At 45.6% G+C, this 21,800-nt stretch overlaps 1 protein-coding gene across 1 annotated transcript in view; it reads left to right on the plus strand.

The window, feature by feature from the left end:
• Nucleotides 1–21,800, plus strand: part of CLIC5 (chloride intracellular channel 5) — a gene marked incomplete at both ends in the record, with an annotated part of 101,329 nt that overhangs the window by 60,221 nt on the left and 19,308 nt on the right. Inside the window, 2 exons of the mRNA XM_084258955.1 lie at nucleotides 2,167–2,292; nucleotides 10,216–10,322. Of these exons, the coding sequence (XP_084115081.1) occupies nucleotides 2,167–2,292; nucleotides 10,216–10,322 (233 nt within the window). The remainder of the gene's footprint in view (nucleotides 1–2,166; nucleotides 2,293–10,215; nucleotides 10,323–21,800) is intronic.

The raw sequence follows: 21,800 nt of genomic DNA on the forward strand, positions 1-21,800 counted from the left end.
AAAATGAAAAGACAGAGAAATATATATTTCAATATACAAATATGTATTTATGTAATAGATACACTGAATATAAATGTCACATATATTTATATATTTATAAATATGCATATTTATATGTATTTATAGAAATATACATATTTACAAGGATTGCATGTATAAACATATTTCAGTATATTTATAGAATCAAGGAACATTTTTAAAATGTATGATACAATGAAGTTTAGCAATCTCTTAATTCATTTTTTTTTTTTTTAAGGATAGATGATCTTTTATTTTTTTAAAGATTTATTTATTTATTTATACAAGCACTGGGTACAGTCAGAAGCACGGGAGGGTGAGAGAATTCACCAGAGCCAGAGCGGGAAGCAGAGCAGGCAGAAGGACTGAAGTACACTGCTGAGGGGAGCAGCGGGCAGCAGGAGAGGTCTGCGCGCCATGTGGGACCCTCCTCCGGTGGCCGGGAGCAGCCGGGGATGGAACCGGGGCCGCAGAGGCCGCGGGCAGCTTCGCAACCCAGAGCTCAAGCGCTGCGCCACCGGGGAGGCCCTTAATTCATTTTTTATACTGGTACCACCACTCCTTGGCTGAGTGATCTTGAGCAAGTTACTTTGCTTTTCTGAGCCTCAGTTTCCTCATCTGTACACTAGAGGTATAAGTTGTGCCTCGTTTATAGGGTTATTGTGAGGATTTAGGGGAGCAGCATGGAGAGCATCTACGTTCAGTATTGATCTGATTCATCACAAAAACCCCACATGTGCTGGATTTTCTTAGCCTCAGCCTCATGGTCAGAGCCAGGGAACTGCTAGATATCACATAATCCAAACCCATTAGACGTGGCAATGTGTAATTAAATGTTGATTACATAAATCCAGCTATAAATGCTGCAGAGGACTAACAGAAAGGGAGGGCTGTAACTGACTGGGCACCCACTGGCAATGTCCACTGACTTCAGCCGTTGTGGGTGGTAGTGCCCAAGGGTGGCAGATTCCAGAGACCATTATTCTCTGGAGTCACAAAAAACAAAAAAATAAATTAATTAACATCAATTTTTCTATCTTTAAACAACAGAGAGATTATTGCTGAAAAATAAAATTAGTTTAGATTTCCCCTTCCAGCTGCGATCCCAAGCGTGCTGCCTAGTGTTAGCCCCAGATCTCAGGAGAAAGGAAAGAATGTTCTTTCGTGGTCCAAAATGAGGGACACGTGCAATGTAAACAAATGGACTCAGTAAATTGGATTTAAAAATACTTCCAGTCTCCCTGTCTAAGGAGTTTCAAGTGCCCCAGAATGCGGCTGGAGACTGTGTGTTTGGGGAACGCTATGGGAGTAACACCGTAATTGAAATTCTTCCCTTCCCCTCCCTAACTGATTACGCCAGGAATTTGTCTCAGGGCAGACTCCTTTTCCTAGTTGTTTACTTTTTCCTTAGTTCCTCCCTCTCATGGTTTCCAAGTGTGACTCCCACAAGAAGTGCTGCATTCTCAGAGAGCTTTTGGGGTGAATCCGATGTCTCAGCCCAGTCTATTGAGGTCTCCATCATTATTCCTCTTCTTTGCTTCCTGTTTCCTTAGCAACACTCTATCCGCGCCCCCAACCCCCTCCAACCCTCTCCCCCTGACTTTGCTCCATCCTCAACCTCATTCTGACCAGCCGGAAGCACAGAAGCACATCTTGGGGCACGAACTGAATCTCAGATCACACGCAGGGCACTCTCTCCTGCCTGTGGCACACCCCCTTCACCATGCGGAAGGTATTTCTTAGTATAACACTATAATTGAAGCCACTAATTTTGAAAGTTTAGAATTCTGCCTAGTGTCTTTTTGTTAAGTTAAATGATGGGGAAGATTTTGAAAGCAAAGCTCAACCTTTGCCCTGGGTGTTGAAAGCTTGGTATTGATTCAGATAGTGGCCTGATAGTTCTCTCTGCTCTTTGAGTGAACAACATCTCATCTCGGCAACATCTCATCTCTCTGATATCCTGTGTTACACCTTGTCCCTTCAGTACCTTCTCCAGTCTTCCCCATCCTATGCCTCATGCTAAAAATCTGATTTTACTGATGGGCATGTTGGCTAGCAAAGGGAGCCTGATTTGTAGTAAGCCCTAGGTTTGCCTGAACATGAAGTGTGCTGTTGTAAACTACCATCTGAATTTTGCTATCTCCACAGAAAGCCAGCCGACCTACACAACCTGGCCCCTGGCGCCCACCCGCCCTTTCTGACCTTCAACGGGGAAGTGAAGACAGATGTCAATAAGATCGAGGAGTTCCTGGAGGCGACTTTGACCCCTGAAAAGTAATGAACTGCTTATTTTTTCAGAGCCAGTGTCAGGGAAAGGCCCGTGTTGGAGGTCGAAAAGCATTGTGTTAGCTATGAGGAGGCAGATTTGCAAAGAAGCCTCATCAACCTAGTGCAGGATCCTCTTTTCAGAGAATCCAGGACACCCCTCCCCAGTTGCAGAAGAGCTGCTAATCTCAAAACTGCTTCACAATATTCAATTCCAAGAGCAGATAGCCCTATGAAGACATCTAGTCTCTCCAAAAGTGTGAATTAGGAAGGTTGACACCCTGCTATCCCTCTAACCTAGTCCCCTGTTCAGTTCACTGACCTGAAAGACCTCCTGGTGGGGTAAAGTCTGCTTCAGGTCAGAGGAGAATTGAAGGGCTGATGGAATGAAAATAAGCCAGCACACCAAGGTATGAATAAGAGTTACACATCTGAACAAGGCAGGAGGGAGCCCATGATTTCGTGAATGAAAAAGTTAAAATCGGCCCCTCTTCTAAAATGAGCACAGGGAGGGGGAGACTGGAGGCCTGGAGCTTCTGGTTGGATAGATAAGCCACAATGGATGGACAGTAGGAGTAAAGGCAAGAGGGAATTCTAAATGTTACTGGAAACTGGCCTTATTTATGAAACTACATTGTAATTGGGGATTAAAGCAGTCACATTAAAAAAAAAATTAGGAAAAAATATTACAAGTATGACATGCATAGACTTTATCTTGTAGATGATGGCCACTGAAAACGTTTTTCTTTGTTTATTTATGCATAAAAGAACTGGGGTGTGGGCCAGAGGTGCAGGGGGAGGGGAGGCCAAGAGGATTCACCAGAGACAGAGCGGGGAACAGAACAGGTGGATTGACTGAAATACACTGCTGAGGGGAGCAGTGGGCAAGACAGGAGAGGTCTGCTGCGCCATATATGTGTCAGCTCCCTGGCCAGGGATCAAACTCAGGCCAAAGTGTCTGGCGATAGCCTGATAACACTGAGACTTATCCCCGTGCCACCAGGGAGTCTCCGGCCACTGAAAAATTCTAAGTAAAGAAATTGGAAATTCAGTTTTCACACTTACTTTGTTTGGTGGGGGGAAATAAGGAGAGCAGAGGATGTACAAAATGAAGGTGGAGAAGTCAATGGGGAGAAGTCAATTGGTGACAGTCTAGGCAAGACAGAGGGGAGGGCTGAGCTAAGGCAGTGACAGCGAGACTGGGCATCTGGGGCAGGAAGAAGGATTTAGGACATAATAGGTAAAATCAGTGAGACTTGACTACTAAAACCTACTCTTGCATTATTTATTAACAGCCCTCCCCACATACCTTCATGTACCACAGCAGATAGGGACTATTATTTTCCTCATTTTACAGTTGGGGAAACTGAGGCATCAAGTCATTTGTCAAAGATCACGCATCTAGCAAATTGCTATTAAATTTAAAATTAGCTTAAAATTTCCAGCCAAGCTCTGCTCAGGCCTGGGGCATTTATATGTTCTTCTTTAAAAGTATTTTCCCCATCCACGTTAGGGTGGTTTATTTCCCCACTGAGACTAGAAAGCTGCCTCAAGCCCATTGGAAGCTGCTGAGCATGTAGACTTTAAATAAGTCTGTTAATTTTGTCATTTCCTTGGTTTTGTTCCTCTCTATTCCACATGTGAGTGAAATCAACCAAAAGCAATCCTAGAAATCTGCCTGCAGAACTGAAGCTACCAGAGGGAGAGTGTAGGGGTGGGAGCCGAAGAGGGAGGGGCCCAAAGAACTGTGGTGGAGAGTTATGGGTACCTGGGTGGGGGCATGATGTGGTGACAGGTAACTGCAGATCTGTAATCCTATACTTCTGACTCATATACAACATAATAAGCCAATGTTACCTCAATTAAAAGTACTAAATAAATAAATGCATTAATCAAACCAGCTGGACAGCCCCACCTGTCACATCCAAAGCAGCCACCACCAAACACATCTCCCAACAGGATACCAGTCATTTTGCTGGAAGGATCCTGAGGAGCTCAGACTCCCTCCCATTCCCCTGGGGACTCATCTCTTTGCTGGCACTGGTTTGAAATCCCATGTGAGAAAATAAATGATGTTTTCAGTAACTATGGTTTAGACCTGGTCTGAGAGATCCAGAAGGGAAAGTCCTGGGTGAGGTTAACATTTTCCCTGTTAGAAGTAATTTCGACACTCAGGAGGAATTGCTTCTGTCAGAACCACTGGGGAATGGAAAATTGAAGTGGTGAGGAGCTGAGTGTCCCACCTGGTCCTCTGCCAGGTCAGTGGATGGAGGCGTGCAGGCTGGGCTAAGTCAGAGGCCAGAGCTTCTGGCCCTGCTGGTGATTTGCTTCAACCCCAAGAACCAGCCTCTTCTTCCTCTTGGCCCCAGTGACCGCCCCCATGAAAGAGCCTTGCCTGCTCTAAGATTTTTCATGTGCACCTTAGCCAGACTCCCTCTGCTCCCAACTCGGCTTTTCCTTCCCCTGCTGTCTCCCTTGCAGGGGTCTCCCCTCTGCATCCATAGGGGGGCTAGTGGGGCCCCTGAGACTCCTGGATTGGTCTGCCCCTCATGTTCAAGTACATTCTTCTAGAGGACAACCATCATCAGGTTATCATCGTCTTATCAGATCCTGAAAGATTTCTATGATCCAAACAGCTCATCCGTGTGGGATGCAGAAACTCCCTCCTCACTTCCCTATTGGTCCACATTGCCTGTCCTGAACTCTGCTTCCTCTGCCTCCATCCTTTCCTAGAGGCAGTGGGGTGTAGGAGCTTATACTAAGTATGATCCTGATGTGTCAGTGACCCTATTATCAATCATGCCCAGATCACACAATCTCAAAACTGTTAAGATGCAGGTCTTCAGAAGGCACTGAGGTGGGGACTATATTGATGAGACCATCAGCCATTCCAGACCCCCAGGAGTGTCCCCAGATGCTTTTGCATGGGTCAGAAAGAACAGGTGCCACAATTGCCTTCCCATATGTGTCACCAAGCCCTGGGCTTGGTCCCGTAAACGGAGACCTGCTGTTCTGTCCACAAGCCACCAGCTGCCCCTGGCCTCCCACTGAGGGGGCCAAGAGGTCTGGCACTGAGACCCGAGGCCCGGAAAGTGCAAAGCCTGACCTTCTGGATCTCTAGGGGGCAGCAAAACCCCCCATAACTGTTCACAGAACACTGGTCGGCCATGTGTTTCTCATCACACTGCTGTTTGTAAAAGCTGCCAGAGAGCCAAGAAATTGTGGGAGACTTTTCCCCCTTAGCTTTATTTTTTAAAGAAAAAAAAAACCACATACAAACACTCCAACAATTTTTTTAAAGTCACATTTGGTCCCACAAAGCATTTGGTGTCAAAATGAGGAATCCAGGAAGTCTCAAGTAGTTTCTAAGTGAAACAAACTTCCATCTCATGCCTTAAACTGACCCAGTAGCACCCAGCAGGGACGGGTTGGGATTAGTGCTGGGATGACTGGAGGCTCGGAGCAGTCTCCACAGAATGAACAGTGTTAACAAGATTTGAAATTGAGCAGTTGGAGACCTGACTGTGGCCACTTTCCTACTGGGTCTGTCACATGACCTTGGCAAACCTCTCTCCCTCACATCTCTGCATCTCTTGATCTCTAAAGTCCTGTCATCCCATGAATTTCTCCAAGTGCTTTTCCAGAGCTGGTTGTTTTAATAAATAAGCTTATTTTAATAAATAAGCTTATTTTAATAAATAAGCATGATCTGATAGGAAGTCAGGAGGATAAATTGATAATGTAATTCATTATTTTATTAAAGGCATAAAGATAGCTCACTATACAAAAATACAAGATTTTAAAAAATCTTCTAGAAGGCAGGGAAATAGCCTCAATACCTCCAGGACGATGACTGAGTGTATAAGGCTTGCAGTCAACATAACTTGGATTTTCATCTGTGCCACTAGCTTGTGCTACACTGTCCTGATTAGTCCCAAAATCTCAGTAATTAACAGAATAAGGGTTTATTTTTCATTCAAGCAAAATCTGCGTGGGTAGCATGGCCCACTTCCAACAGGGAGCTTTTGGAATATACATCTGTCCCAGGTTCCTTAGCAGGGACAGAAGGGATCATGCATAGTGTTTTAAGGGTCAGGGTTGTTAGGGTTATAGCACTTCCCCTTCCATCATATTCACCAGAATCCAGCCACGTGACCCCCACCTAACTGAGAGGGAGAAGCTGGGAATTGCACGTAGGTTATGAAGTGAGTCTGAGTGCTCTCTGCTATAGCAAAATTCTTTTTAAAACTCTAATCTTTAATTCTCACATCTATAACATGATGACCACAATGGTGACCTCACAAGGCTACCCTGGAAGATAACACAGGTTAGCCTGGAGCCTGGCACAGAGTAAGAGCTCTTTAATTGACAGTTAGACAGAGAGCTCTGTGCCCCTTTTATAAAAGTCACCCAGCTGCAATCATAAGGACAATTGGCCACTCTGGGTCTAAAACCATAGATCCTAAGGAATGTCTTTACATGAGTAAGTCAGACTCTATCACCTCCAAGTATCGGTTGCTTGAGTAGCAAGACAAGACAAGTAAGCACACTGCCAAGGATCAGGGCATTAGCTTTCTCAAGGGAGAGTCTGGTGAGGCGAGGAAGCAGGAATAATGAAGGGAGGGGGGATGTCCTTTACTCTGCAGCTCGTTAGAAAAGGAGAGTCAATATTCAAGCTACCAGGAGATCCCCTAGATTCAACTAACGTCCCTTCATCAGGCGGAAGGACTGTCTTTTTCTCCAGTGCATCCCATTGCCTGTCCTATGGTGGCCTATGAGTAGTCTGTGACAAGTCATTTGGAACTCTAAGCCCACCAGAGAACTCTATCTGCAATACTATTGTTATTATTCTGCTATTATTTGCATATATATATATATATATATACATTTTTTTTTTTGGATGAGAGGCCAATTATTTTACTTCTTAGAATGAAACTCAAATGTAGGACTACAATTACTACATTTGAAAGAAGCTATCTAAAAGTAGAATGTAGAGAAGATTTTGTCAATTAGAGGAGAGGTCAGCACACATTTCTGTAAAAGGCCAGATAGTAAATATTTTTGGTTCTGTATCATAGCTATGCTGTGTAGTGTGAAAACAGCCACAGACACTCTGTAAATGAGCAGACTTGACTCTGTTCTAATTAAACTGTGTGTGAATACTGAAATTTTGAATTTCATCTTATTTTTATAATCAAGAAATCATTTTTTCCAATTATTAAAAATGTAAAAGCTATTTTTAGCTCAGGGGCTGAACATAAGTAGATGTTGGGCTGGATTTGGTTTACGGCTCATAGTTTGCTAACCCCTGAGTTAAAGAATTTACCATCTCTTTGATTGTTATCAGACCACATCACAATCTTATTTCAAAGATGTTTCTATGAATTACCACTATTTGCTAGCCTGTTAGAGCAACAGAATGGACTCTATTTGCATATTTAAAATATGGTATAAATATGAAGCTAAAATAATGCACTTAATAGCCTGTGTAGTACATCTAGTTACCAACATCTATAAGATTAACATTTGAAGACTTATTTCCCAGAAGGACAAACTTCTAGTGGGACACTGTGCTATACAGGAAAGACTCAGCAAGTCTCAGTGCAGCGATCCATTTTCCTGGCACACATGACTCTTTGCTCCCCATCTCAGAGTCAATCCCCTCATTCACATCTGACTTGCCTTGGTTGTGAAGAAGTGGTCAAATTGCTGGATGTCTGATCAAAAAATTGCATAATGTAAGACGAAACATCAAATGAAAAGGTACTTTCCAGGCTAGTTTCTCTTTACATTCGTACCTTAGCTAGCAAAAACAAAGAGATCTTGGTATTTATTAATAATACATTGAGGCAATCAGTTTTAAGTACAGGCCAGATTCTAAGTGAGAGGCTCAAAATAAAAAGAAACAATTCTAAATTCCAATGTCTTGGCAAATTGATCAGCATCTTGCAGGAAATCCTGTTTTGTGTCCCTAGTCAGAGCAGATGAATTTCCTAATACCCAGTATCCTCAGGAAGTAGAGTCTGTGCAGAGTGCCCCCTACTGGTGGATGGAGAAAGTTCACCCATGGCATGCAGCTGCTTCCAGCAAGCGTTTTGGAGATTTGAGAGTAAACAGCTGAGTGAACGAGAGACCATAGCATAGAACTTCAGAGCTGGGCTTCCCGCATGAACCGGACTGATTTGGAATCCTGGCTCTGCCATCTGTCTACTGTCTACATGACCTTCAAGAAATTGCTTAATTTCTCTGTACCTCATTTTTTTCATGTGGCAAATAACAGTGCAGATTAGAGGCGTATATGAAAAATACATGTAAAGGGACTAGAATGGTGCCTGCTAAATAATAATAGGCTCTCAATACAGTTAGCTTTTGCTGATGTCAGTGAAGTGATGACCTAGGAGGAAGAACCAGGTTCTCATGGTCCCTCATATTTAGCTGGTTATTATCTGTGGGCCCGTAAATAGTTATGTAACTTCTCTGGCCTCCAGCTGCCTTCACTGTAAAATGAAGACGATGATGCCTCTGTATCTGCCTGATGACAGAGGGCTGGACCCAGTGACCTTCTGAGGACTCTTCCAATGACAAAATCTAAAATTCAATAGCCACTTAACATGGCCCAAGAGTAGACAGTTCTAGCTCATGGCCCAGTTGAGGAGCAAAATAATGGAAGCTAAACAACCCATCTTTAAAATCTTTTTATTCAAGTTATTTAAAATATGAAAACAAACCCCCCAGCAAGAAATATTTACCTGGAGATCACAATAAACCACATTACGGATAATGAGAACCCAGCAATTGCCTCCATCTCCCCCTGCCCCTGCCTGACCATACAGGGAAAGAGCTTGTGAAATGGTATTTTTCAAAACCAGTATTGCTCATTAGAATGGGGATAAGGGGATCAGAGTGATGGGTCCTCACACAAGCGTGTTTTCCTCATTCAGTCTCAGGGTGATTAAAAATAGTCCTAATGTCAGTCTGCTTCTTACATTCTTTTTTTTTTTAAGATTTATTTATTTATTTATACAAGCACTGGGTACAGTCAGAAGCACGGGAGGGTGAGAGAATTCACCAGAGCCAGAGCGGGAGCAGAGCAGGCAGAAGGACCGAAGTACACTGCTGAGGGGAGCAGCGGGCGTCAGGAGAGGTCTGCGCGCCATGTGGGACCCTCCTCTGGTGGCCGGGGAGCAGCTGGGAATCGAACCAGTGCTGCAGAGGCTGTGGGCAGCTTCGCAACCCAGTGCTCAACCGCTGCGCCACCGGGGAGGCCCCAGTGCCTCTTGCATTCTTTTGATTCAACATGAGATAGTGCAAGAGAGTGGGCTAGACCGAGCACATCTATCTGCATGCCTGGAAATCAAGCAATTAAAACACTTGTCCTGCTGATGAGGCCAGTAGCTCCTGCCTCCTGGTGTTGCATGCAGATAAGAAATGCATGCAAAGGATATTTCAGAAGAGGACACTTTCTTTCGAGAAAACGGTTTTGAGGGCTTCGTGCCGAGATGCCCAGTGCCTTCTCACTCCCAGATTTAGCTCTGTGCAGCTAAGATTACACTCGTAGGCCTGGCAAGGGGGTAGTTATTTAAATGTGGGTTGGGAAAATGCCTGAGATAGAGGCAAACTCCTTCCAAATTTTGATTAGAGCCTTTTCATTGTAGCATCATTGTTGGTGGTCCGGGTAAGAGGCATGTCCTGGACCCTCCAAATGGCATTCTGGTTCCCTGCCCGGGACCGTGTCCCCCAGGCAGCTCTCCAGCCTCTCTGGCCTCTGTTTGATGCTATCGGTGAACTAGGGCTGGCGGTGCCCACCATCCCCATATGGTGGGGATTGGAGATCCAGCTAGAACAGGAGTGTTGCTTGTAGTGATGGGGACAGGCACTCTGTTAAAGTGCTCCAGATTCTCACTGATCCTAGAACCCTGTCTTCTATTCCAGGTACCCCAAACTGGCAGCAAAACACCGAGAATCAAACACAGCAGGTATCGACATCTTCTCCAAGTTCTCCGCCTACATCAAAAACACAAAGCAGCAAGACAACGCTGGTGAGTGACTCCCTTCCATCGTGAGCCCCTGGCAGCACTGTCCGTTGTCCAGGGCACCTTCAGTTTGCCCGCAGGCATGTCAGATATGCAGGTCAGAGAAGCCCCTAGAATCAAAGCTACTTGTTATTCGCCTAACCCATGACACAGGGCAGGGGCTTCTAGCTACTTCTCATTGGCTAGTACAGAAGAAAAGGCTATGGGTCTTTTTGCTGAACTGGTGGGACAGATGAATTTGGAGTTTTGATTCAACATGAGACGGTGTAAGAGAGTAGGCTAGACTGCTCTCGTTGCCCAGGGTCCTGCTTCTGTTGTACTCCTCTCTGCTGGTCCCAAATGTACACCCCACCCTGTGTTTGCAGGAAGTCCTGATAGAAACAACCCATTTCAACTCTTTCTTGGTGCCCGAGAGACTTCTAGGGGCTCATCTATTGGTGGGACCGTGCGGTCATGGTGGTGAATGCTGGAGGCTGACTCCAGCTGCTGCCTTCTCCCTACAGCAGGTGCAGAGGGTGCTGGGACAGCCACTCTCCAAACCTGGCTCCTCCTGCATCTGGCCCTTAATTTCTGGCATCGATCACAGAGCTCAGGACGTGGTTATCTCTGTGCACCTTCTCAGAGATGTTTGCATGACTCCTTCACATTCACAGCACTTTCAGTACCTCATTTGGCGTTGTCCTTTGAGATTTCACTGGAACAATTTGAACAGATCTGTCCAATTGAGCATGTCTAGTGCTTGGGAGAATGGTGTTGGACCCTAGAAGGAAAAGTAGGGAAGGTGACAGAGTTTGCTCATCCTTTTAGCAAGAGAGTGCCACTCTTTTACAGACTGAAGTCTGAAGTCCAGTAAAAGCAAGCAGAGTAAGTGCTTCATGAAACCTCATGACTAAACAAGTAAGTGAGTGAACATCAGTCATGCAACAGACCAGAACAAAATGGTACATTCTAGAGTCACCAAAAGGTCAGAAGAGAAAGGCAGCCATGCAGGAGGTAAAGGAGAAGAAATTTTGACAGGAACGTAGTCTGTGCAGTGGGGAGTAAATAATTTAGAAACCCCTGCTAAGGACTTTGTTGGCCACAGGAACTTTGTTGCCGCTTTGTGATGGGAACACAATGAGGGACACAACAGTCGTGAACCAGTTTTGCAAGGCAAGACTCTGCTGCTTGAGCATAAGTTCTTGTGCCATTTATTGAAAGCATACAGGCTAGTAAAAGCTGATCATGCAACAATGGTATGAGGATTAAAGTCCGGAGGGTGGGATTGGAATGGGGGAAAAGTTTTACAAGGAACAGAGAAAGGGACATTGTGACCATATGTCAAGAGCCATTTGTATCAGCAAAAGATTTGATGTTATCAAGAGCAGAGTTATCCCGAGACCACCATGGAGAGAGTCATGTAATCAGGTCAACAGTGGCCTAGGTGTCCCTGGGGCCTGCCTCGTGATATGAACTATACTCCATAGGTAGTCAAGGAATGCTCTGATGTGATTTGTAGATAACAAATAGGTCACAGTTGCCCATGGGTGGCCAGCTAGTAGCCAATTCATAGGAACCTACAGAGGACCTGAACGATGCCAGGCACAGAACTAGATCTTAGGAAAAAAAAAAACAAAAAACTTTCCCAGTCTGTAAGATCTGGCTGACCTAGAAGAAAAAGCTTAAATTCACAAAAAGTCCAGGAACAAGATAAGAGAGCAAATGATAACTTGATCAAAGGGAATCGGAAATGCTGCTTAACGGTCATTAAGCAGGTGTTCCCTGCAGGAAGCATTTACCTCTAGGCACTTTGATAAAGCTTCTGTAAGGGATTTCATTGGGTTCATAAAGATTAAGGGGGTGGCTAGTCGGTGGCTAGGAACAGAGGGTGGAGATCACGAGAAAATTCTAGCAACAAAGAACAGGAAGAGTAGGCTGCTATGCCAGCGTGGCAAGGACAGTCATTAGAAATGATAAGGAGGCATCATCATAAAGAGATGTCCTTTAAGGATGAGAAGAAGAATGCAGGAAATATTTTCAATATGTTTTGCTCTTGCTTGCTTCATTGCTCTTGCTTGCTTCATTGCTCCTGCTCTTGCTTCATTACTGTTTGGACCTGGTGGTGGGTTGGGTGGTGTCACACATAAACCCATGTCCATCTGGGACCTCAGAATGAGATCTGATTTGGAAATAGGGTCTTTGAAATTTGTTAGGGGTCTCAAGATGAAATGATCCTGGACTTCATGTGGTTCCTGGGTGCAAGGACTGGTGTCTTTATAAGAGGACCCACAGGGACATGGGGGAGAAGGCTATGTGAAGACGGAACAGAAATTGGGGGGATGTAGTCAGTCATAAGCTAAGGACTGCTGGACTCCCAGAAGCTGAAACAAGGGAGGATTTCTCCCCAGACCTTTGGAGAGAATGTGACCCTGCTAACACCTAGATTTTGGATACGGCCCCCAGCACTGTGAGCAAGTAGATTCCTCCTGTTTTTTTTGTTTTTGTTTTTTAAAGATTTATTTATTTATTTATACAAGCACTGGGTACAGTCAGAAGCATGGGAGGGTGAGAGGGTTCACCAGAGCCAGAACGGGGAGCAGAGCAGGCAGAAGGACCGAAGTACACTGCTGAGGGGAACAGCGGGTACGGCAGGAGAGGTCTGTGCGCCACATGGGACCCTCGCCCAGAGGGGATCGAACCGGTGCTGCAGAGGCTGCGAGCTTCGCAGCCCAGCGCTCAGCCACTGTGCCACCAGGGGAGGCCCAGATTCCTCCTGTTTTAAGTCACCCAGTTTGTGTTCCTCCGTTGCGGCAGTCTCAGCACCTAGGCAATCCCTCTGAGCCATCGTGGGAGGGGCAGTGACTGTCACCTTCCGGCTGAGGACACAGAGGCAAAGGAGAGGACCCGTGGCCTGTCCTCACCCGGGGGCAGAGCTGGTTTCCAACTCGAGTTTTTGGATTCCACACCCTGCATCCTTTCCTCTCAGCCACAAATATCTTCCTTCATACTTATAAAGCACCCTCAGAAAGATTATCCATTCTGAGCTTTCCAACTTTTTAAAGTTAAAAATGATATTTACATATTATCCCTATTTCACTGCACATCATGTATCGTATATCAATTTCTTATAAACTTAACACTCTCCAATTTTCATTGTTTCTGCTTCTTCAGTTTCACCCTGTTTTTCTCTGTCATGGGTTTGCCCTTGTGACTCCTTCTCCCCGAGCTCATTTGCACATTCCAAAGCTCCTGCACTTCTGCTTCCCCAAAGAGCCTGCCCTCAGCTCCCTCTCCTGGCTTTTAAGGAGGCACCGCACAGCCATTTTTGTTGTTGTTGTTGTTGTTGTCGTCCCCTTATCATATCTATAGCTTGCCCCTTCTCCTACTTCCCCTTCAATATTCCTTGCTCCCTCACCAACCTCCCCCACCCCCCCTTACAGCCAGCTGGCCCCACAAGTTCTGAGGCTCAGCAGCTAGGGGCCAAGGCACCTGTCCTTGTGCACCATGGCCCACCCCATACAGTTGCTCACCCCGACGTTCTGCACCCTCTCTCTGCTTTGCCTGCACCCCACCCAGGCCAGGCTGTCCTTGCAACAGTATCAGCATTGGGCTCAGGTTCCACTGAGCTGTCTTCAGACACGACCACCCTATTTTTCCGTCTGAATCTTCAGCTCTGCATCTTCTGCACTGTCCTTTCTTCGGATTGTCACTTTTGTGTTTTCAATTGTTTTTTTGTCTTAGTGGAGCCCTCCTTCCCTACCTCCTGCTACCTCACCACCTAATGGTCCCATCATACAGTGGGCATGGCCCCTTTCTGTCCTTTCAGCATCAAATAGTGAAAACACCCAACACTGTGACAGAGTTCTGCCTGGTGGATGATCTCTCCACTCCCATGGTGGGTGCAGAAGCCATCTTTCCAAACTTACCTTTGTTCAAAAACCTCAAGAGTCCCAAGCTGCTGGAACCCAGATCCCATTCTGGGATCCACTCCCAAGTAGCACATAAGAGAATTGTCCATTAGTTTGGATTACCCTGTTACAGTTTGTACATTCCATTATTCAGTCAACAAACACAGATAGCTTGGAATGGCTACAAGTCTGAGTAAATGGTTAAATGGCATTTCCTGTGTCAAACACCATGCTAGGTCCTGGTGCTGCCAAGACAAATGGGACAAAATATTTGCCCTCGATGATCGAACTATCTACAGGGCACTGTGAAACATACGGACAGGCCATTATAGGCTGGGTTTGAACCCCAGATGTACCACTTGTAGCTGCACACTTTGCCTGAGAGACTGATTCTCTCTGAGTCTCTGTTTCGACAAAATTTACTAAATACCATCAATTTCTTCATCTAAGGTTTGTAATATTCAGTTATTTTATAAGTCAATGCTGTAAATCCCTAAGCATGTATGTATGTAAATCCATTAGCTCATGTGTATGCGTGTGTATTATACATGTATATGTTTATGTATATAGTTTACATTGTTTGTATTTTGGAAGTATAGGGTCCTCCCTTCTGGTGCTATTACAATAGTGCTCCCCTCATCGAAGCCCCATAGTTCACCACCATGGCCCACTATGCTCCCTCCCCACTTTGTGCTTGCCTGTCTCTTCTTGCCCCACCTCTGCCCCCACATATCTCAGTTCTATAGTCAGCTTTCAGGGCTACTTTTTGAGTTTGGTTGTATCTGACCCTTTGGTTTCTCTATATTCCACATAGAAGTGACACTATCCTGTGTTTATCTTTCTCCCTCTGACTTATTTTATTTAGCCCTAATCTCTTTTAGCTCATGCCCCAAATGGCATGAGTTTATCTTTTTGACTGCTGAGTAGTATTCCATTGTGTATATATACCACATTTCCATCCATTCATCTGTTTGGGGCACTTGGGTTTCATAATCTGGCTATTGTAAATAATGTTCAAATCTTATTTTTCTACCCTGCACCAACACTTTCAAATCTCCTATATTTAGTCTTTTCTTGTTTTCCTTGTTTCTTGCTCTCTTGATTCATTTGAAATGTGTACATCAAAGGCCTATCCCTGACTGTCTGCCTTCAGCATTGTTACATTTCTCTTTCTCCCCCAAGTTATGCTGCTGGCCTCCATCTCTAAGGTCCTTCCATCTTAAACCCCTCCCCCCTTGCCTCCTGCCACTGCTCTACCCACCTTCCTCTGAGATGCCCCTGGGGCACTCAGGCTGGGGCTGCCAGATACCCACCCACCCTCCTCAGTCATTTCCTAGTGGGATCTGGATTTCTGTCTCTAAATATCCATCATACACTTTCCATTTCTTACCCTCAATGCTGTTTGAACAGATTCTGCAAACCTCTGCCAAAACCCTTGGCTTTCAAGAACTTCTTTTTAACTATTTCCCCTCATCTGAATATCAAATACCATATTTTACTTTATTTTTCACAATCCCTCTTTTTCCTTATGCTTCAGTTCCATCTGTTCTACTGATTTATTTCACTTTTTGTTTGTATTATGTGTTCCAGGCCATTAACAGGGGGCTCTAATGTACATCTTCAGTTTTCTATCTTATTTGCTATTTTTTAAAGCCTCTTTTAAACTTCACTCCTGCCCTGCCATGTTACCCCCAGACACAGCTAACATTCCTGCCCAGCATTGCCATGTCATTGTGCCACGTTGCATGTTCTCCACACTTTTTCCCATTTTCATTTTGGTCGGAGAGGAAGTGAGCCTGTGTGTGCATGTGCACCAAGGCAGGAGCCCAGCACTTTCCTACTCTATTCGCATTCGCACCTCCCAGCCTCAGTCTTTGGCATAGGCCCACTTCCACCCGACTGTCTCTTTCCCCCATTAGGAGGTATAAAGTGTCCCAACTCCAGTGTCTATGATCTCAGCCACCCACCCTGTACAGCAGGCTAGCTTTTCCTAAGCACATTTTCCCACACACGTCTCAGCCTGCCTGTACTGAACCTTGCTGTGTAAATGGTACTTTTCCCAACTTGGATGATTTTGGCCTTTCAAGACTCCCTTAGAATCCATTTCCTCTGTAAGTGTAACTTTCCCTCTTATTGCCACCTCCACGCCCCTCTATCTTGAGGGCTTTACTTCTGTTTTAAAATGTATAGCCCACTTGTTCCAGAAATACTTGATAGCCACACAGCAAAGCAACATACACGAGGAGGGGGGAAGGCAAAACAAGGGGTGGGGCAGGCAGGGACTCTAAAATGGAGCTCGGACGGGAGGGCCTAAAACACTACAAGCAGCTCCCAGAAGAGCCTCAATGCTTCACGCAAATGGGAGACCACAAATTTGGCCCAACACTTCCTAGTGGACCCAGCCAGAAGGGGCTCCTGGTGAGCTGCAGTTGGTTCTCCCTGGAGATAAAACAAACCAACCTCCTCGAAGAGTAACAAATATTCTTGATGTGGGACTGTGGGCCATAGGCACGAAGCGACTGCTCTTCTCCGTTTCTCTGACTTCTGGGGCGTCCCTTCCCTTTGTCTGCAGACTCAGGCTGACTGACTTCAGGTGGAAGGGGGTTCTCCCTGTCTCTCACTGCCTCCCTGCCCTGTGCTTTTCACCTGTGCCCGCCCCAACCCGGAAATCCCAGATTCTTCTTTTTTTCCCCATCTGCTCTTGACGACCCATGAGATATCTCTGCATCCTCAGGCCTGTGTCACTGATTTTCCTGTTGCTCTCTGTCTTTTCTAAAACTCACAGCAGCCTGCCTGTGCCTGTCTCTTTCTGCCATAACAGATGGCCCCTCACTGTGTTGCAGAATGTGGCCCCTGACACTAACAAAAGACATGACGATGTCCTGCCTTAGCTGTCCCAGAATACTAATCCTAATGAGACACTTCCAACTTCCCAAATAAAGGCCTCCAGGCCTTCTGGGGCCTTTGTGCTCAGGGTTAGGTGCTTCGAGTACCGGTCCCAGGCTTAGGTTGAGTCGTGCCACCAGCTTTTACCCTTCATTAGTTATGAGCATGGCGGCCATGTTTTCCAAGCTGAAAATCAGATGTCTAACAAATTGCCTTAATGAAAATAATCAAATCATAAGAAATGGGTACTGTCGCAGAAAATCCAGGACACATGTCCCCAAATGAAAAGCACCTGGTTGGGGCTTTGCCCTCTGCTGCTCCCTCCCTACTACAGTCAACCTCTACTCCAGTCCACAGCCACCCTGGCTGTTGCTGCAGAAGGAGGGTGACTGTGTCTCAGCTGCTGCCACGTCCTGGCCCCAGAGCTTTTGCCAGAACAAATGGGTAGACATGGATCACCAAGTTTTCTGAGCAGTTCTGGTTCTCTTTCCAAATGTGGGTATAGATTTCTTCCTCCCTAAGGCTGGCATCAGTGGCTACACTTCCTGGAAACTGGAAGCAAGCAGTGTGCTCCCAGGTTTATTCTGAGAAAACTGTTCATCAGAGCCACGTACCATGAGGAAGACTCTTGGGGGATTCCAGAAACCTCAGCCAGCTCATCTCATTGGGAGGATCTTGTGTACCTGGAGAACTGCACTGGCTGTTAGCATACCTCCGTCACTCTCATGCTGCCTGTCTCTTTACTCTTTATCATTCCCCAGAGCCCTCATGCCAGGCAGCGTGGGCACCAGCTACACTGCCTGCTTGCTCCTTCCTCCATCTCGGCCCAAATCTTCAAATCATTCCTGCTTTTTCTTTTCTAAAAGGTGTCCCTATATTGGACCATGCTCCTGTTTGATGCTGATAAGAAAAGACTCTGTAGCTCAGGCAGTCTTTCTTTCTTTCCCCACCTGTTCTAATTGTTTGTGCCCATACAAGCTCATTCCTGACCTTCCACCTTGCTGCCAGCCTAACTGAACTGCACCCAGACTGATTCCCCGTGCAGCCTGCTCTGCTCTACACTCCCCCCGCAACCCAGGAGTTAAAAGACCTTCTTCCTAATGTAATCTCCTTACCCCTTTATTTTTAATTTTTTTAAGATTTATTTATTTATACAAGAACCGGGGTACAGGCCAGATGTGCGGGAGGGTGAGAAGATTCACCAGAGACAGAGTAGGGAACAGAACAGGCAGACTGACGAAATATACTGCTGAGGGGAGCAGTGGGTGAGACAGGAGAGGTCTGCCGCTCCATGTGGGATTCTCGCCGGCCTGCCGGGATTGAACCCGCGCTGCTGAGGCTGCAGACAGCTTCACAGTGTGGCACTCAACTGCCTGCGCCACCAGGGAGGCCCTTCTCACCCCATTAATAACATCTATAAAGCCTTTAAATAAAATGCTAAATAAGACCAGCCCATTTGGCATATAGAAAGTTGAGAACCATAAACTTCAACTCCGTGCTAAGCAGATGTTTCCAATGAAATCTATAGTTGACAGTGAAATCACAGAAGCTACCACCTAAAGAAGGAGGTGTCACATGAATGGCAAAGAAAGAGGCTGGACCTCTGGGACTGGGACCTCCTCATCTAAGGTTGTCTTCTATTTTAAAACATTGTCATTTACTATTATAAAACCAAAAAAAATGCTTTCAAGTACACAAAAAGCTTTCACCTAAATTATAACATTTTGTAAGACAGCCTGATTTCAAAGATGTCATACAGGGAGAAATGTACATCTTAGTCTTGATGAACTATGCTAGGCAATTCCCAAAGCCCTTTCCACATCGAACATTCTATTACTTCCCAGGAACTGTGCAGTGAGTTATAAGCCTTCCCTTCTGCTTGATGTTGAGCTACCTTGTTGGAAAGAAAGAAAATAGAGGTCCACGTGGCTTCCAGATCCCCCTGGGATTGCTGTCCTAACTCCACAGCCAATAAAATGTTAGCTCCACCCTCTGTCTCTCCTGTCCGGAAACAGGTAGCACTTATCTCTTAGGTTACAGTAAAAGGCAGACTTTTTCTATAGATGTTCAGATAAAAGATATTTTAGACTTTGTGGGTAATGTGGGCTGTTTCAACTGCTAAGCTCTGCTTCTGGAACTATAAAGCAGCCACCGACAATATGTAAACAAGTGAGTGTGGCTGTATTCCAATAAAACTTCATTGTTGGATACTGAAATTTGAATGTCCCATCACTTTCATGTGTCATGTAATATTATTCTTTTGGCTTTTCCACAACTATCTAAAAATGTGAAAACCATTCTAGAAGGCAGTATAAAAATGCACAGTGGGCTGAATTTGGCCCTGGGACTATATCTGTTGATCTCTGTCTTTGGAAGTCCCAGGCTGCAACAGCAGTAGCAAAGTATACTTCTATACCTCTCACCTCTTCATCTCTACTATAGAGATTTTAATAGCACCATTTCTTGCACTGTCACATTAATTAAATGAATTAATGTATGAGCATACTTAGGATAGTTCCTGGCATACAGTAGGCACCAGTGTGTGATAGTTATTGCTACTGTAGTGTTAATTTTGCAAATCCTTCCCCAAATTCCACAACGGTGTCCACCCTTTGAACTGGAGGCCCAGCTTTCTGTGTAATGAAGCGGCATGTGCTGCCCTCTTCTGGCAGGTAGAGGAATCAGCACTAGAGACTAATCAGTTTTAGCCTGAGGATCAAAGCAGCTTCTAACTAAACACTACCCAGACTCAATTTTGATTAAGCTTTGGCTGGGGCTTCCAAAGAGTCCAGCTCTTCTTCAGGGCCTTGAAGACGCCTTTGGGGCGTGTCCGCCAGCACCATGGGCCCTCCAGTAGTTGTTGGCTACCTGGTGACAAACAACTTGGAGCTGCCTCTTCTCCCTTCCATCACCTCCAGTCTGACACACTTCCTTGTCCTAAAATACAAAAGCGTCCGAAAGGACTCCAGATGGTGTAGGAAGGCTATTAGTCTGCACCTAACAAGCCCCTTACTATCAAAGGCCCTATGCTTTATCCCCAAGTGTCATGAAAGCTGACTGTTGTTGGGTGTAGGTGGGAGGAGAGTGGTGGGCAGGCGAGGTGGAACATTCTTCCAGATTCCCCAGGATGTTTCAAGCCATGTTGCAAAAAAGACTGTGTGTATTTATTATTTCAAACCACTTCAAGCACCAGGCGCCTGTTTCCTTCCCCTCTCCCTCCCTCCCAGCCCTCAAACCCCTGTCACAGCCTTTCCAAGGGAAGAGACGTGGTCCCCACCTTTCATTCACACACATCCACATATATTTCATATATCTCTTACACATATCATATATATCATATACACCTATATCTCATGCATCTCGTATATTTCATATATATAGTATTCACATGCACACACATTCACCTCGTGCTCTGAGGTGAAGATGAGGCACTCCGCGAAAGCCATAGCAATGTGAGTTATAATTCCCCTACTCGGAAACAGAAGTCACTGAGGTGGCGGTGGGCTCCCATAGCTTCTGTTGGGAACAACCAGATCTTTTGGAGAAGCACAGCTGTGTCCCGACTTGGGATGACAGGTTCCCGGGATGAAGACCTCAGCCCAGACTGTTATCATGACAGAGCCCGTGGGTGGTCCCCAACCACCGCACTGGTGAGGGTAAGGAGGTGGCTGTTTTGTTACCTCCTCATAAGGCAGTGTTGCTGTCCCCTTCCATAAAGGAGCCCTTCAGGCTGCCTTGGCAACCCCTGCAAGCCAAGAGCCAACTTGGGGTATTTTGTTTGTTTGTTTGTTGGGTTAAAGTTTTGCTTTGCTTAGCCTTCTCACAAGAAAAAACAACGTAGGCTCGGTGGGACCCACCTCTGAGGTTTGGCATGCGCTCAGAGATGCACATCTTCTAGGCGGAGGGTCCTTGATACTGAGGGCATGAGGGAGGAGGAGCAGGGAACATTCCCTTCTGGCACCTCCCAGGAGTTGCCCAGGGGATTCTTCCAGAGGGTCTTTGATTTGCTTCATTTGCGGCGGATGCTGGCCATTTATAATTGAACAAATCTCGTTCCTGAAACAATCCTTGGGCAGACATAAAGAAAGCTTGGTGGCTTGGGTCGTGTTGAAGGGGGGCAGGAGGAGTGGAGGAAGGGGAAGGAGGTGGAGGGTCCTGCATGGGTGGGCGCATTCATTAGTGGAAGGAGCCGGCCTTAGCTGTGTGGGCTCCGGGCTACAGCGCAGCAGAGACCACCAACACCATTCCATGTGGTGGAATTTCCCGCTGTCTGACCAGAACCAGTTCTCCTGCCCTGATCTGGATGCAGATCAAGGCCTGGGGAATAAAGGAACATTAAATGATTAATTTGAACACAAGTTAAATGCTCTTTCACCTCTGGCTACTGTTACTTCATTCTGTGCTACCGACACCTCTTGTCTTTGTGAGGTCTGCACAGGGAAACTAAGTACATTTTCCCTCTTCCTTTCTCTCTCCCTCGTGTGTGTGTGTGTATGTGTGTGTGTATACACATACATCCACATCCACACACATCCACATCCACATATATTTCATATATCTCTTACACATATCATATATATCACATATATATTATATACATCTATATCTCAAGCATCTCATATATTTCATATATATATAGTATTCACATGCACACACATAATAGCTTGTGAGTATTCTGATATTTCTGTGAACAGGGTCATATATCACATAA

Source organism: Talpa europaea, assembly GCF_964194135.1.
Source record: "Talpa europaea genome assembly, chromosome: 2".
Classification (NCBI taxonomy): Eukaryota; Metazoa; Chordata; class Mammalia; order Eulipotyphla; family Talpidae; genus Talpa; species Talpa europaea.